Source organism: Populus euphratica, unplaced genomic scaffold (assembly GCF_000495115.2).
Source record: "Populus euphratica unplaced genomic scaffold, PopEup_1.0 scaffold277.1, whole genome shotgun sequence".
Lineage (NCBI taxonomy): Eukaryota > Viridiplantae > Streptophyta > Magnoliopsida > Malpighiales > Salicaceae > Populus > Populus euphratica.
Window position 1 is genome coordinate 254,060 of NW_011500109.1, and position 15,857 is coordinate 269,916.

Genomic DNA, 15,857 nt, shown 5'->3' on the forward strand with positions numbered 1-15,857 from the left:
ATGAAACTATAGATAATAGGGTTAGGAAAACGATATGCGAGGAAGCCAGGAAGGTATGTTTTTCAAGGAAAATAATGGAACTGGTTAAGCTGCAGATGGAGGTCTGGTTAAGCATACGCATTTTTTCTTACAGCAAATCGAACTGTGTTGGGTTTTTGAAGATAAAAACAAGGATGTGTACAGTGTCTGTAAGTTACCAAAGAAACCAGAAAAATTCAAATGCGAGCATCATCAGCATAGTAAATTTGCCAGTTGCTAAAGTTGGATACCGCTGTGCACCTTAATTTCTGCAGAGTTTGATGCATGGCTAGACAAAAACTAGTGACAGATTACTTGGTTTATGCGCAACATTTTATCTGGCTGCTATAAATAAAAGGATCTTCAGGAATAGCCTTGATGATCCATGGGAGAAATCAAATTCCAATCCCATCACTCCTTTCGAATCAGGAGATCCAGGATCTTTAGGCAAAGGAAGTTCAAGATATTAAACATCATCGTTGGCCGGAGAGATTTGGTGGCTGGACAAAACATATGTTAAAGGCTTGTATTTGTCTCTCTACTCTTAATTTTGTACCATATATTATATACTTGGTTTTAAATTATGCTTGAAAGATGCCATTTAAGCTGATTTCATTATTTTCTCTTTTATTTTTAAATTCCCAGTTTAATTTTAGATTTCATCTTGTTTTTCTTATTTAATTTAGAATTTTGATTTTCTACTTACAATTAAAGATAAATATTCAATAATAAAATATAAATCACTGCTGTAATTGTTGTTGAGATTTGTTTTGGCAAAATCTATCTTTGTTTGAAATAATTATCTTTGCTTATTTTTAAAGTATTTTCAATATTGTTTTTAGACATTTTTAAAGTAAGAAAGCATTTAAATTAAACTCTTTTTATCATATAAAACTATTTAAAAATATAATATTTTGGTGATTAAAATTATCACAACAATAATTTTTACTCTCTACATTATAATCTGGTCATCTCTTTTCTCTTTTTTTACTTAAAAAAATTAAAAAATAATAAAAATAAAATTTGATATTAAAATTATTTTTTCTAGAATTTGAGGGATTAATCATCTAATAACTAAAAAAATGAGAAACTTAAATGTACTTTTTAAATAAATTTAAAAATTAACATTTATATTACTCGTGTTTTTCATTTTAGTTCTTTATTTTTTAATTTAATTCTCACTTTAAAAAATATAATTGGTGCTAATTTAGGCTAATAAAGCACAATTATACAAATAAAAAATAAGAATAAGAATAAAAATTTAAAAACAATCATTGCTTTATAAGAGAATAAATAATAATTTTAGTTATAATAAAAACCCACATGTTTTAATCTATACTTAATCTATACACGAGTGGACTGGTGAGAATTGCAATTATATTTGAGCTTGTGGAATAATATAAGAAGAGCTGAAAAGGTTGATTTCATCATGCTTAGATATATTTAGGCCTGTAGTTTATCAATTAGTTTATTACATCTATAAAAGATTATAAATCTTTTTTTTTTGTTAATTAAGTTAATCATTATTAATTTTTTCTTTGAAATTTAGAATTTAGCCCGAGTTAATTTAAAATTAAATTTTAAAACTATAGATTAAAAATAAATTGAAATCAATTAAAATTTTTTACCATTTATAAAAAATAAATAAAAATTATTAATTTGAAAATAACACGATTAATTTTTTTTGGGGGATAAATTAACTATTAGAGTTGAAATCAAATTAAAGCTCAATGAAATATAACTTATCTAAATATTATTGAAATTTTCCTTATTAAAGATACTTTCAAATATGAGGGTCGATCCAAACCCGTTCCTTACAAATTAGAGATGTGAATTGACACGAACCCGAGACAACCCAACCCGGTCTGATTGCCATGTCTACTGCCAGCTTCAAAGCTCTCATTTTTCAGTAGCAGGAAAAGAGCAAAGTAGATGACTCTGAAACTTAGTCTACACAGGAGATAAATGGCTAAAAGACTCTCTTCCCGCCTTTCCTCCCTTCATTTTTCCTTTAGGAGCCCTAAACCCCATTTTCTACCACAAACATCTCTAAGGTAACTCACTTTCTTCTTTCTAAAAACACACACCCACTTATGAAAAGGTGTTTTATGCTCAATAGTTTTTGAAGAATTTGATATTAATATTAAAGTCTAAAAACCCCATTTTCCCTTTCTCTTGCAGAATGGAAGCTCTTTCTAACTCTGTTACTTCAAGTTATTATTCAATAAGTCACAGCTATAGTCATGGGTTTTCTCCAAGTTTCCAAGGTTAGCTTCTGCATGTTTATAAACCTTCATTTCCCTCTCTTTTATTTGTTTTTGGTTTTCAGTTTCAGTTTCTGTCAATTGAATCTCAAAAGTTAATTGTATGTGAAAGATCATTAAAGAGTTGTGTTGTTGATGTTCATGGAAGTATTGGTTATGCATTCTATGTATTTGTAGAAAGTCCTCACAGAACCCATTTGATTTGTTGTCTTTATGTCCTGTGCTAGAAGAATAAGGTTACTGCACTTCTTGACATAATCTTTGGTGGGTTTTCTCTGAATTTAGGATTTGTTTGTCTTTGTTTAAAACACGTTGTTCTTTCCCTGGATTTGATTGTTAGGAAGCTGGAAGAAGAGATGGTGATAATAATGGAATAGGTTTCTTTCTTTCTTTCTCTTTTTTTTTTTGAAGGACATGGCTTGGTTATATTATTTTTCTATGAAATAGTATCACAGTGCTCAAGAGGATAGAAGTGTTTTAAGTAGATAGTATTTTGTTCAACAGTGAACCTGCAATATTAGCATTGAGGCAATTACTGTTATTCACAATTGCAATTAGTCTCTGCTGTTGGTCATTGAATATGTTACATGACATTATATTGGATTTTTTGCAGTTATCAGATCATATGCTCGCAATAGGGATAGGCATTATGATCTTTTTGGCAGTCAAAAGCCTGGGGACGAGGGATTCCGGGAAGCGTGGAAAAAAGAGATGGATGAAGATTCTTGTCTATGGACAGGAAGTGAAGATGAAAGTGATGATGAGAACAGTTCTGATAAAGGTAGAAATCGACTTGAAAAAGATATTCAGAAGGTAAGGCAGCAGGCGAAGGAGCACTCAGACCTTATCGATGCTGATGACAGTGATGAGTTAAGAAGTGTATGGTCTGGGAGTGACGAGGAGAAGACTTTGTGGACCGGTGATGAATGTGATGATGAGGATGATATTCCTACAGAAGCACACCCCAATGAGGCCAGCGATAGGTATTTAGATAACTTGTTTGAGTTTGAGGAAAAACCCAAGTATCGGACGATCTCGGAACTGTTGAATGCGGAAAATGAACCAGAGTTGTCCCCTGGGAAGCAAGCTAGGAAACTTGCAGTTGAAAATGCCTTGAAGAAATTAAAGAAAGGGCCAGATGGGCGTTACACCAATGTGTGGGAAGTCATGAGTGATATAGACATCCTAATCGGAGCATTTGAAAATATTGTTTCTGGACCAGAGTATGAGGAGCTTCGTCAGGGAGGGCCTAAGAAATTGAATATGCAGTTTTTCAAGGATATACAAGCACGTATGAGAGATCCAAATTTCAAGTTCTCACCGGAGTTAAAGTTGAAACCAAAGAGCACACTTGTTCCAAGAAAGAAATGGCAGAAGGCACAGTCAAGACGAAGAAAAGCGCAGAGGCGTTAAGTTGCAGTTTCCTTTATTCAACTGTGAGAGTGAGATAACTTACCTGTACATGTTTGAATTTGGAAACTCTTTTTCTTATGTCTAGATCTCACTATACTTTCCTTGTCCTGAAAGTCAGTGCAAAATTATACAAATGTTTTAAACCATTCATGGTTGTATGATTTCTTATTTGCCTTAAGCTTCATTACTGTTCTCCTATCCAATTTGTTTTTAGATGCTTTCTTGTGTTTTTAGCTTGACTTACCATTTCCCAGTTTATAAAAAAAAAAAATTTCTAAAAAGTCACGTGAAACTCTCTCCTTCCTTTTGGTTTCTAGTTTATTTAATGTATATTCTTGAGTATGAAAAAGAATCATTGATACATGCTTCTAAATCGCAGCTCGTTTCCGCTGATTCACTCTAGCTTAATTTGTTTGAGAATCAGTTCTTTGCCTGGTATTGATTACCATAGAAGAAGGCATTACCAACCAAATTTGTCTGATTTTGTTTCGGAATTAAACCAAGATAACCTTTGTAGTCTGGAAATTAAGTTCTTATGGATGCCTTTTCATTAAGCTGCGGACGGGGGTGGGTTGGGGTTGCAACCATTATTACTGATGCTGTTTCATGAAAAAATATTTATTTTTATTTAAAATTATTTTTATGTTTTTATATTGTTATTTATATCAAAAATAATTTTTTAAAAACAAAAAATATTATTTTGATGTTTTTCTGAGGAAAAAAAACTATTAAAACCTTTCAAATACCCCCATTAATCCTTTGGCCCAGTATCTTTGCAAATTTCTCCCATATATAACCAACAATACAAAGAAAAAGGGAAAACATTGAAACTCCGACCAACAAGGACCAAGGAGCAGCAGTGCACAGCCAGTAACAAAGGGAAGTAAACCTGCAAACTATTTCTTCAAAGGGAAAAAGTTCTAGTAGAAAAGATGAAAGCAATCTCATACCATATGTTAATAAAAGCATTACATATTTAAAATAGATTCTTATCATAACATAAACCCTACCTCTTCTATGCCCCCGCCTTTTCAAAAGAACCAGGATGTTTCTCTAGGTCAGCTAGATAAGTACTTGTATGGTTAGTAGCAAGGATATGGCATTGCATGGAAAAGGTGGTAGTCAGTATAGGGAGGATATGTTGAAGAGAAAATCTATCATGTAAATATTATGTAAGGTTGGTAGGTGGCCTTACCAATCTATCATGTAAGGTTGGTACATGAAATTGTCATTTGTCATCATATTGTTGCCCGTATGCGGTTCTTGCATGTAAATATTATGCATTTCTGTAGCTGGATGATTGTTGTGGTACCTTTGCTGCTTGTTGGTCATGATCATGGATGGTCGATACGTCTGTTCATAAGTTGGTATCCCATTAAATTCATGGCCTCCTAATCCAGCAAAACAAATACCACTGCCTTGATAATCTGCGTGACCCATCATGCATGCAAAATCATCCCTTGATCTGCCACTACCAGCAAAATTATCTTCATCCATGTAAAAGTTTCCCATTCTTGTGGCTGCCATCAAATCCTGACCTCTCCCCAAATTCATGGCTTTCAATTCTACATTCTGGTTTAAAAAATCTCCATAGCTCCTCGTATTATCAGTCTCATTGTCAAAGGATGCTGGATACATGAATTGGTTTTGAGGGTTACTGAAGTCATTGGCTAGAAATTGCAGTTGGTTTGCGTTGAGTTCTTGATTCCATTTGTTCTTGGTACGCAGAGACAATAGCTCTGCACGTTTACCAGACCTGACCAATTTCTTGATTAAAGTAGCAGAATCTACCCTGCCTGAAACTATGACTAGCTGGTGCTCCGTCTTTATGTTCACTGAGTAAACACCTGAACACAAGACAAAATACTTTTAGTCCATTGGAAACTCTAGTGCCCAGAAGAAGAGAAAATCTTCGCATAGATCTTTACTCAAAGCCAGAATAAGATAACGGTTACCAGGTTTTACTTCAAAGAATCACATGCTAAAACACTGTGAAAAAGATCACACAACATTGAAAGAATCATTGTACATAAGCATTACCTTTTGCCAAGAGATTTGTTGGTAAAGTTATTTGCTGTAATCATAAAACTTACTGCAATAAAAGTTGAAAAGAAACTGGAACTAAATACACATGTTGATGACAAGTGAAAAGGCAAAACTAAAAGTACTCTTACCATCAATTTTGTTAAGAAGTTTTCTCACTTTCTGCTTGCACCCTTCACAGTTGATGTGCACTTTGAGATAATGTGTCTGTCACCGTTAAAAAAGAAAAAAGGAAGACAAAACCAGGTTAAAGGAAGCAAATTTAGTGGCAGGTAAAGGCAGAAGTAAACACATGAAGGAGAACTACAAAGTGTGTCAGACTCAAAAGTAGAGGGAAAGCTGCTAGTGTAGACAGACCTCAACCTTTAGGAGCTGATCATGGCCATTTCTTAACATTTTCAACTTTCAGAGAGTCCTTGACAAAGAAGAGAAAATAAATGTATCAGTAGATTCTCACTATCGTTCTGCAGTTTCTAAGGAGTTTACCTTTCTCCTCTATACGAGGCCACTTATAAAGGGTTTTATGCAGAGAGAGAACAAAATCCTTGTGTGTAGACTTCTACAAGTCCCCCAACAAAATAAAAGAGGCGGAAATCTGTGTGAAGCAGACTAGGCTCATAAAATTGACATTTTTGCTGGCAGAATCTGCATGCCACTGGTTTCTAGGCTCATAAAGTTGGGCACCTGCTCTCTCTCTCTCGAGGAAGTACACCATCTGCTGCTGGCATTGTTGCATATGGTCACGAGATCCAAACCAATTAGTTAGGAGAAGAAAATAACCAAAAATGTTTTTCATAACTAAATTTACTGGCGTGTTTTTTTTAACTCTCAGATGGATTTAACTTCTGAAAAATAATATATATTCAGAAAGTGATAAAACATCCATTAAAAATAAAAAAGACATTTTTTTCCTCATAAAAGAAAAAATATTTCAATTTCAATTTTTTATTTTTATTTTAAACTAGACACGTGATACATTAAAAATTAAATTTGGATCAAGTATACGATTGTTCTGTGCACTTGTGATTTCAAATCATGAAGGGAGACGCACAGGCTTCATGAAGACGGTGTCAAATGTGGACACATCTGTGCATTTGATGGAGAAATGTAGATGCAGAAATCACCAGTCTGTCCAATTTGCAGACTCCTTACACAGGGACCATATCAATGTCCACTGTTCGATTGTCCTGAAATGGATTAATGTCCGAAGGGAAAATTGCCCTTAATCAGGAACTGGAATCAGATTCCTTGTTCACTTGTTGCAGTCTACAGTACCCAATCTTAGACAAAGGTTTCTTTCTAAAGGGAAGTCTTGAACAGTAGTAACGGTCATCAACATTATACCAACGTTAAAACATGCATCATGGCAACCCCGGGCTTCTATACACTTGTTAAACAGTAGTTATTTGATCCGGATTGATCTGGTAAATTGATTCAAGAAATCTAGAACCTGAAATATGATCCGGATTAAGTTTTTAGTGACAAAAAAAATGAAAGATTAGTGTTTTAATTGATGTTATCAAACCGAGTCCTACTTTATTATCAAATTAAATAAGAATTTGTTTTTTAATCTGTTACAGCATAATCTTTATATCCACAAAAATAAGTTTTTTTTTCCTTCTCCATGTAGGAAGTATTGTAAAACAATGAAAATCGATCATAATCCTATAAAAACCCTTGGCAAGACGACACGTACAAATTCATCAACAGAGGCTCATCCTCTTCTTGAATCTTTATGTTGATCTTGGATCACACGTCTACAACAGACCCTTGGCAATACGACAGGCCATGATGATTTGTTGAAATGTTTGCTATACAAAATCAACCGGACGTTGGACTGGATTTGATGGAACGTGATCTTCTGGAAAGTTCGGCATTCTTAAAGACTTGATTGAAATGCCTATGGAGAGAACAGGGGACGACGTAATCTTTGGGCAAAATTATGGAAATAACTCTACAACTCTTCGATTGATTTTAGAACCAAGAAATACAATGTTCTCAGACCATTACAAATATGATGATCAAGAATGTTTGCAAAAGAAATTAAGTGCAATCTGCACCTTGCTCGGTTGAACTCCATATACAAACCTCCAAGTCAAGCTGCCCAGAAGGACCAAGGAAAGGGAATGGAATCAGAAGAAAATCTACAGGAGGTAAGCCTTCCACCCTCCCAGGAAAACACTCGGTTAATGATTTCAATCTGAGAGAGCTTACACCTCTACTTGCCACGACATCATATAAGAACCTGTCCTGCGATGAGCTTGGTCCAACACAGGTTACGATGACTGTATTCCCTAAGCTCTCAATGCCCTTGCCGAGTAGAAAAAGAACACCATCTTCCTCTGCTTGGAGAACAAGGAATTGTTCGTTCACCCCTAATGAGACAGATAAAGGAATGTTGTACCTAAAACGCCTTCCACAGTCCCAATGTTTACTGCTGAAGTGTAGTGACAACTGTTCAGATGAGCCAGTAAAGTTACAGTCTAGAAGAGGGCACGCATGGGGTGAAAAGATGCATGTTTCTTCAGGGATAACATCATCTATGCAATTCAGCGTTCCATTGCAGTCATATTCTTTGTTTTGGCATATTGTTGAAGCTGATTCAGCACCCACCTCCATGTTCCCGCACAATACATCATTACTTGTCAGAAGGCATGGGACATTTGTCTGCAGAAACATATCCACAAAGTTAAATGACCATGAAAGGTGTATTTGTCTGCACCTTCACATATGCTAAACACTCAAAACATTGAATTCTAGGTTCAAACCTTAAAACAAATCCCAGTTCATTGTAATCATAGTTTTCCAATGTTCTCCCTACTCTTTCTGGTGAATACAACAAATAATAAGCTATAAATACCGTGTTGAGTTCAAACCTGGCAAACACACATACAACTTGATTCTAGCTTGATCACATGCTTAATTTTTAAACATTGTTCTTGCATCAAAGTTGGTATCATAGACTTCATGGTACCCAGGGGACTGAGCACTACAAACAAAAGCTGTAACCCATCAAATGCAAAATCAAACAATTGGCAACAAGATCATCATATGTTGCAGCCATGTTTATTGGAGGGCCACGTTTAGGGTTCAACCTACAAGCATTCCCTATTTTGGGGAATGCTATCATGCTAATACAAGGTAGCAACATACATCCTGCTCGCAACCGCCAAGAGACAGGCTGGTGAGAAGAATAGACACAGGACAGAAGCAACAAAGCAACATTAAGAATGTATGGAGGAAAGAGATTGAGTACCCCTTCCACACAAGTATTCCCGTCTATTACTTTGCCAGCCTGCAAAAGAGATCATAAGTAAGCATCCTGCATTAAACTGTCCACACCTTCTTTCACAAGTTCTTTACAGGTATGTTCGAGTCATAAAAGTGCAAGTCTAGCATTCTCAACCAGCAGGATCAGCATTACATGCCATTCAGATCATCCACACCATTGACTTTTCAACTAACCCAACATTTAGAAGACAGAATCACCAATTATAGTAAAACTGTCATTCAATACGATGAATACTAGTATTATCATAGTGTGCCATAAAATAATTACCTGGTTAGCTTGCTGCTCAAAAACAGAATCATGATTAACCCCACTGCTAATTTTTCCTTCTGATGAACTATCTAGTTGGCCTCTGGACTCTGAAAACTCCAAGCCAGTGCACCTATCCTTGCAAATTACCTGCACAGGAGCGACAAGCTAGACAAATTCCTATCAATTTCATAGGAGCACAAGTTACAAATATCAATTACCTCTCCAAAGCCATAACCACCAAGCTCTCTTTGCCGTTTTTCTCTTTCAGAAATCTCTTCCTCACCCCATGATGACAAACAAGGAACAACAGAAGAATTTGACGAGTGGGATCCCTCAACAGAGATGCTCTCATAGTAAAAGAGCTGAAAAGTGTAAACTTCAGGGGTAAGTTGTGATGTATATGAAACTTAGAACACAAGTGGAAGCTTGAAATAATATAAATTCACCTGGAGAAACAAAAGACAGCCACCAACCGCGCGTTGCTTTCCTTGGTGAAAGCGAGATACTTCCCGTACTAGACGATCAAGCAAGAATTTTCCCCAATTATATTGATGGACAGCATCCATATTTGTCAGGAAATGGAGAAATGAAGGGCTAACATCCAGTCTTGCTGTTGGGGATAAAAGAGTTCCCAATGCATAGAGGACAAATGATCTCTTGAAATCCTCTCCAGCTTCTGGAGCTGTCAACCTCTCTTCTAGAAGACGCACTGAAATTCCATGATTTGTAGCATTATAGCTGCGACGTAAGTCGACAATTAAGTCATCAGGCCCTGAGTTGATCACATCTTTCCCGCTAGCTGCTAATCCCAACACAATCTCCACATCTCTTGGGGATAAAGGAATGCACACGCCACAAATCTCCAAGCTGCATCCTGCAGTGTTGAACCTCTCCAATAGCCAAAGGCACAAGCTGCGGCGCAGGGTCCGACATCTAAGGCCAAGAAGACTGCCAAATCCCATGCTTTTCACTGCAGCATTTTGTTCTGGTGAGAGCCGTTGAAGCACATTAAACAAACGGCCTGGAGAGCATCTCGTAACTAGTTTGGTCTGTATTCATTAGCTGTAAGATTTATGTGGCATAAAATATGCATAAATATTGCAAGCCAAGTATAGGTCTGAACCTGTTTCCTTGGCCTGGGGATACGAGCAGGAGCAGTGCTCAAGTAATTATCCCACAATTCACGAGCTTGCTTTGTATATTTTGCTTTCTCCTCCACCCTCATTGACTTCCAGGCATCTGATGCTGCCTTTGTTGCCTGCAATTGAAAAAGCCACCATGTCTAGTGTTGCCTTTGAAATTACATTATTAGCAATTGTCTACCAATTTTGCTTGGGAAACAAGGAGGCTCACAGCTTTCAGACCACATGATTCAGGATGGGAAGCGCTGTACTCCTTGATAAACTCCCGACTGTAACATTGAATTAAACATGAGCAAGCAGCTGGACAAGGAATTCAACAATTAATCATAAACCCAAGACAATTATATAGACACCCAGGAAATCCTTGTAAATGAGTGATTGTACCTAAAATGCACCCATGAGCATGCTGGACGAGGAGTAGGACACTTGTTCTTCTTCCTTTTCCTCTTCTCTGCTGACTCTATATCATCTTCAGCCTTTCTCTTTTCCGTTGATAAATTTCCTTCACTAGGGACCTGAACATAAGCATGTCACAGAATCACCAAACTACACATACTAAGAAGAGCATTTTATAACAGCAAATTTCATGAACTAAAAAATAAAAAAGAAACACATTCACCAGAAAACCAATACATGCTATGTCCGCTTTCAATCCAAGCGTGAAAAGTCAATGCTTTCTTAGATTTCGATAGAGACAAAGATCTTTAAGCTGAAAACTGGAGTTTAGGGTGCCTATAATATAAGGTCTGAACCCATATTTGGTTTGAATCTCACGATTCTATTAGACGCGTGTTGTAATAAAACGCACAATCAATGCAAATCATGCAGTTTAACATGATGACTCGAACCTTCTTAACAAAAACATTATAGCCCAAGAAGCATTTCCTTTTAGCTAGCATCACTAAATCCTCCTCTCTAATCCCATGCCTTGCTTAGATGTACCCTGATGCCTTTGCCAAACAGGGTACAACAGCACACTACTCCACAACATACTAAACTCTTCTGGTTTTCAATTTCACACTTTCACAACCTCAACTCCATCAAAACCGTGACTATCAAACCCTTCAAAAACATACATAGAGGACATGCTTTATTGGGTAGTACCTCCTGATTTCAAAAAAAAAAAATCATAATAATAAATAAATAAACCCATTTAGATTTCACACAGAAAAACACAATTACTCTTCTGGGCACTACCCAATGCTACTAAAAATTGTACCTTTTTTCCCTCCTGTTTTTTCTTCATCCTTTCGCAATCAGTTATACATAACATTTACATACACATGAGAAAATAAGTAGTAATGAGTATATAAATGAAATTAGGGGTTTGAGAAGCAAAACCATTTCACTGATAGTGACAAAGAAGGAGCTTGAACTGGAGATAAATAAGGGGAGAGCCCAGAATTAGTGATTAGATTTAGGGTTAGGGTTTTTTTTTTTTAAGAGAAACTGATTGGAATTAGAATTAAAATTGAAATTGAAAAATAAAGGGTTCAAGGGGTGGGTTGGGTTGTTTAGATATGGAGTTTCGATAATCTTTGTCCAGTTCAATTTGGTAGTTTCAGTGGCTGCGTTGTGCGGAAGGTGCCAATCATGCTGCGTGGTGTTGTACTTTCTCACTAATTCTTTTTGTCTCTCCCTTTTTTGTTCAAAGAGCAAATTAGTACTCCAGAATAAAATAAAGTTCAGTTGAGTTCTTAAAGAAAATATCCTCTCAATATAGCCCTTACATTATTGACAGTATCCATATCAACCTCCACATGTCTCCCCGGGGCTACTAACAATATTTCACTTCTAACACTAAGAATATTTCTAATCATTCATATCAATTATAAGAAATAATGATATTTTCCGGTAAATTTAATGTCTCGTGCCCTCAATTATTTGTCAAACCTAATTCACTTTCTAATTACTAATAATTATAATTGCATTTAGGTTTATACTTTCGAGTCTTTAAAAATATCTTTTAAGAGGATGGCTCTTGTAATTTACAGGAATTTGGTTGTTTTTGTATTTAAAACATATTAAAAATAGATAATTTTATTTATTTATTTAAATTATTAATATCAAGATTCTATTAAATAGGGATCTATAGGCTTGTAAGGTGATGATGTTGAGATTTAGAATTGGTTGTTTGTCAATGAAAAAAGAAAATTTGTATTGTTATTTAAGAACGTACATGGATAATATTTGTAACTAAAAACACGGACAACAACATCAAAATATAGTTGTTGTGGTTGATGTATAAATTGACTTAGAATGTTGACCGAAAATATGATATCAGGATAAGTAATGATGAGGTAGATCAAACACCCAACAAATTTTAAAAAAGAGCTTGGATTAGGGAGGAGGGCACCATAGTATTATTAAGCTTGAGATTTATTCCATTAGAAAAGAACAAGGATGAGTACTAAGATGGCCACTGTGAGCAAGGATGTCAAGGGCATATTTACGTTGATTTAGGAATATACCAATGGGAGAATGAGCGATTTTGAGTCTAAGAAAGTATTTTAATTTGCCAAGATCTTTGATTTTAAAATGATGAATTAGCATGGTCTTGAAGTTGTTAATGGTAGAGATATCATTACTTACTGGAAGAATGTCATCAATATAAATCAATATGAAAGTGGAAGACTGACCCCGAGAAATTTTGAAAAAAGAGTGATCAGCTTAAGATTGGGTGAAACCCTCAACAAGCAGAACATAACATAATTTAAAGAACCAATTGCAATATGCTTGCTTGAGGCCACAAATTGATTTCTGAAGATGACAAAGGAGTCGTTGTTGGCGTGGAATAACCTGGTGAAGAAGACATATAAACTTCCTTATCAAGGTTGCTGTGTAAAAAGATATTGTTAACATCCAACTGGAAAAGATGTCATTATCGAGTTGTAGCAACTATAAGAATATATTTAATAGTAATGAGTTTAGCAATAGGAGCAAAAGTGTCATGACAATCCAAACCTTCTATCTGAGTATATCTTTTGGCCATTAAGCGAGCTTTGTGGCACTCTATGGATCCATCAACCTAAAATTTAGTTTTAAACACCCATTTACAGCTAATTAGTTGTTTGCTAAGTGAAAAAGGTTGAAGTATCCAAGTATGGTTGGCTTTTAAGGCTTGGATTTTAGCTGCCATGGCATCACGCCAATGAGAATGATGCATAGCTTGAGAATATGAGGTGGGATTAGGGTGTTGAGATAATGCAAAAGGTAAAACTAGATGATGATTTGAAAAATGATGATAAGATAATAAAAAAAAGACAAAAAGTTGTACCTAACAAAGATCATGGAGCTGGAGAAGTTGTGAGGGACTTTGAAAGAGAAAAGTAGATGTAATCAATGAAGTAAGTTATACATGTAACAACTCGTTGTGGTCGTTAAATGAGATCTTGAGATGGTAATGAAGGAATGGATGATGATGTGAGTGGTAAGGGAGGAAAGATGGAAAAGGAGGTTGATGATATGGGTAAACTGGATGAGGAGGGGATATCAGGAATTGGAAACGAAAGGACTGGAGCAACTGCAGGGTTTGGAGGTATAAAGTGGTAATGAGAGATATTCTCTTTAAAAGTAACGTCACGAGAGATGAAGATCTTGTGATGTTCTAGATCATACATACAATAAGTTTGATGATCGGTAAGATAACCTAAGAAAATACAGCGTAAAGCACAAGGGGAGAACTTAACTCGATGTTGACGAGGGGTTTGAGCATAGCATAAGCAGCTAAACACTTCTAAATGTGTATATAATGGTGGTTTTTTTTAAAAGAAGCTTATAAGAGGACTTATGTTTCAAGCTAGGGGAAGAGGTTTGGTTAATTAAATATATGGTTGTGAGAATGCATTCACCCCAAAATGAGATAGGAAGATTAGCTTGAAAATGTAAACACCGAGCCACATTAAGTAGATGACGATGTTTCCGGTCGCCAACACCATTTTGTTAAAGTGTATCCACACATGTGCGTTCGTGAAGAATGTCATGATCATGAAAAAAGGTTAGAAGTTTATTGGACATAAATTCTTGACCATTAATAGTGTGCACATATCAAATAATGTAATTGAATTGAGTTTTAACCATGATAAAAAAATTTGTAAGGCAAGTTCAAGTATCAAATTTCATATGCATGAGATAGACCTATGTTCTGTGCGAGAAATCATCCACAATTGTTAAAAAATAATGTGCTCCTGAATGTGATGTAGTATGATAACCACCCTATATATCACAATAAATTCGATTGAAACAAAATATGCTTTTATTTGTATTCAAAGAAAAAGATAAGTCAGTGTGTTTTACTTTAGCACATATATCACAAGTCAAATGTTGTTTATAATGTGTAAAGTTTTTAAAATACATGAAGTAGAAGGGTGGCCTAATCACTGATGCCAAATAATGGAGTCAAGGATGTTTTAAGAGTGGAAAAAGGAGGTAGAGAAAGGCTTGTAGTGAAAAAGCCCATCTTGTACTTCACCCATTCCAATCGGCTTTCTTATTGATAGGTCCTGAAAAACACAGAAGATAGAAAAAAATATGGCAACAGAATTAAGAGTGGTGGCGAGTTTGTTAATGGACAGTATACTAATTAAATTTAAAGGAAGGTATATATAGAACATTAGAAAGAAAGATATCGAGTGAAATGTGTAATGTGCCTTAATGAGTTATAGAAACAACATCACCATTTGAAAATGTAATGGGACATGGTTAATGAAGGAATTAAACATTATTAAAAGATGATAAATTTGAAGTTATATGATCTTAGTTACCTGAATCAATAATTCATTCATGATTAGAAAAAGAAGCAGAATTGCAAGAGAGACTAGGATGAAACCTGGGTGATCAACGAAATGAAGGAAATATAAAAAGGATACATCAGGAATTGATGAAGATATTAAAAGAGAAACTCCTTGAGGTATGATATTAGACATGAGGCAAGATTACCAACGAAGTTGGTACAGTTGGTGTTTAAAGGTGATAGAAGATCCAAGAGTCTAGAGCATCGATCACTGATGAGGCTAGGGATAGTAATCTCAGAAGAGGTTGAAGAACTGATGGCATTATTCACTGCTATTGATGAGACAATATATCCATTAGATGTGTTGTAACCCAATTTTGGATTCACTAAAATTTTTTGAATGTTATTTTATCTTATTATTCATGACAAAAAAAAACTAAATAAAAAAAAGAGAAAAAAAAGGAAAAAAAGAGAGTTTAAAATATACTTTCTCGAGTCAACCATCATTTTCTGTCAAAACTGAGTCCATCGGGTCAATACAGGTCAAACGATGTCGACCGCGATGAAAAATGAGTTTCAGGACGTTTCGGGTCAAAACCGTCATTTTCGGTCAAAACCGAGTCCACCGGGTCAATACGGGTCCCACCATGTCGACCGGGGTGAAAAATGTGTTTCGGGCTGTTTCGGGTCAAAACTATCATTTT

At 35.5% G+C, this 15,857-nt stretch overlaps 3 protein-coding genes across 7 annotated transcripts; 1 reads left to right on the forward strand and 2 right to left on the reverse strand.

The window, feature by feature from the left end:
* The first annotated feature begins 1,825 nt into the window (after positions 1-1,825).
* LOC105109717 (glutamyl-tRNA (Gln) amidotransferase subunit C) lies at positions 1,826-3,893 on the forward strand. Its single transcript, XM_011004502.1, has 3 exons — positions 1,826-2,072; positions 2,200-2,285; positions 2,896-3,893. Exons 1-3 carry the CDS (start codon positions 1,984-1,986, stop codon positions 3,693-3,695), a joined length of 975 nt encoding a protein of 324 aa, XP_011002804.1. The 5' UTR covers positions 1,826-1,983; the 3' UTR covers positions 3,696-3,893.
* A 576-nt stretch (positions 3,894-4,469) lies between these two features.
* Positions 4,470-6,372, reverse strand: LOC105109716 (Heavy metal transport/detoxification superfamily protein). The gene is made up of 3 exons (XM_011004501.1): positions 6,096-6,372; positions 5,870-5,945; positions 4,470-5,542 (listed from the first exon to the last, which is right to left on the reverse strand). Exons 1-3 carry the CDS (start codon positions 6,132-6,134, stop codon positions 4,887-4,889), a joined length of 771 nt encoding a protein of 256 aa, XP_011002803.1. The 5' UTR covers positions 6,135-6,372; the 3' UTR covers positions 4,470-4,886.
* Positions 6,373-7,678: 1,306 nt separating this feature from the next.
* Positions 7,679-12,028, reverse strand: LOC105109714 (uncharacterized). Of its 5 annotated transcripts, none has more exons than XM_011004499.1 (9): positions 11,763-12,028; positions 10,806-10,936; positions 10,633-10,690; positions 10,403-10,537; positions 9,726-10,328; positions 9,498-9,641; positions 9,298-9,426; positions 8,995-9,033; positions 7,679-8,405 (listed from the first exon to the last, which is right to left on the reverse strand). In XM_011004499.1, the coding sequence occupies exons 1-9, from the start codon at positions 11,763-11,765 to the stop codon at positions 7,782-7,784; spliced, it is 1,866 nt and encodes a 621-aa protein (XP_011002801.1). In that variant the 5' UTR covers positions 11,766-12,028; the 3' UTR covers positions 7,679-7,781. The 5 variants fall into 5 exon arrangements, with proteins under 5 accessions (XP_011002801.1, XP_011002799.1, XP_011002798.1 ...); XM_011004497.1 differs by having other exon boundaries at positions 11,745-12,028; XM_011004496.1 differs by having other exon boundaries at positions 11,641-12,028.
* Positions 12,029-15,857: the final 3,829 nt, after the last annotated feature.

What these genes read in the sequence shown, in the direction of transcription:
- LOC105109717 (XM_011004502.1), top strand. Translation starts at nt 1,984, where the DNA reads ATGGCTAAAAGACTCTCTTCCCGCCTTTCCTCCCTTCATTTTTCCTTT. An exon ending in CTACCACAAACATCTCTAAG is followed by an intron (nt 2,073 to 2,199) that starts GTAACTCACTTT and finishes TTTCTCTTGCAG; the next exon opens with AATGGAAGCTCTTTCTAACT. An exon ending in GTTTTCTCCAAGTTTCCAAG is followed by an intron (nt 2,286 to 2,895) that starts GTTAGCTTCTGC and finishes GATTTTTTGCAG; the next exon opens with TTATCAGATCATATGCTCGC.
- LOC105109714 (XM_011004496.1), bottom strand. Translation starts at nt 11,694, where the DNA reads ATGTTATGTATAACTGATTGCGAAAGGATGAAGAAAAAACAGGAGGGA. An exon ending in AAAAACAGGAGGGAAAAAAG is followed by an intron (nt 10,937 to 11,640) that starts GTACAATTTTTA and finishes GCTTATGTTCAG; the next exon opens with GTCCCTAGTGAAGGAAATTT. An exon ending in TCCCCAGGCCAAGGAAACAG is followed by an intron (nt 10,329 to 10,402) that starts GTTCAGACCTAT and finishes TAATGAATACAG; the next exon opens with ACCAAACTAGTTACGAGATG.
- LOC105109716 (XM_011004501.1), bottom strand. Translation starts at nt 6,134, where the DNA reads ATGTTAAGAAATGGCCATGATCAGCTCCTAAAGGTTGAG. An exon ending in ATCAGCTCCTAAAGGTTGAG is followed by an intron (nt 5,946 to 6,095) that starts GTCTGTCTACAC and finishes TAACGGTGACAG; the next exon opens with ACACATTATCTCAAAGTGCA. An exon ending in ACTTCTTAACAAAATTGATG is followed by an intron (nt 5,543 to 5,869) that starts GTAAGAGTACTT and finishes TCTTGTGTTCAG; the next exon opens with GTGTTTACTCAGTGAACATA.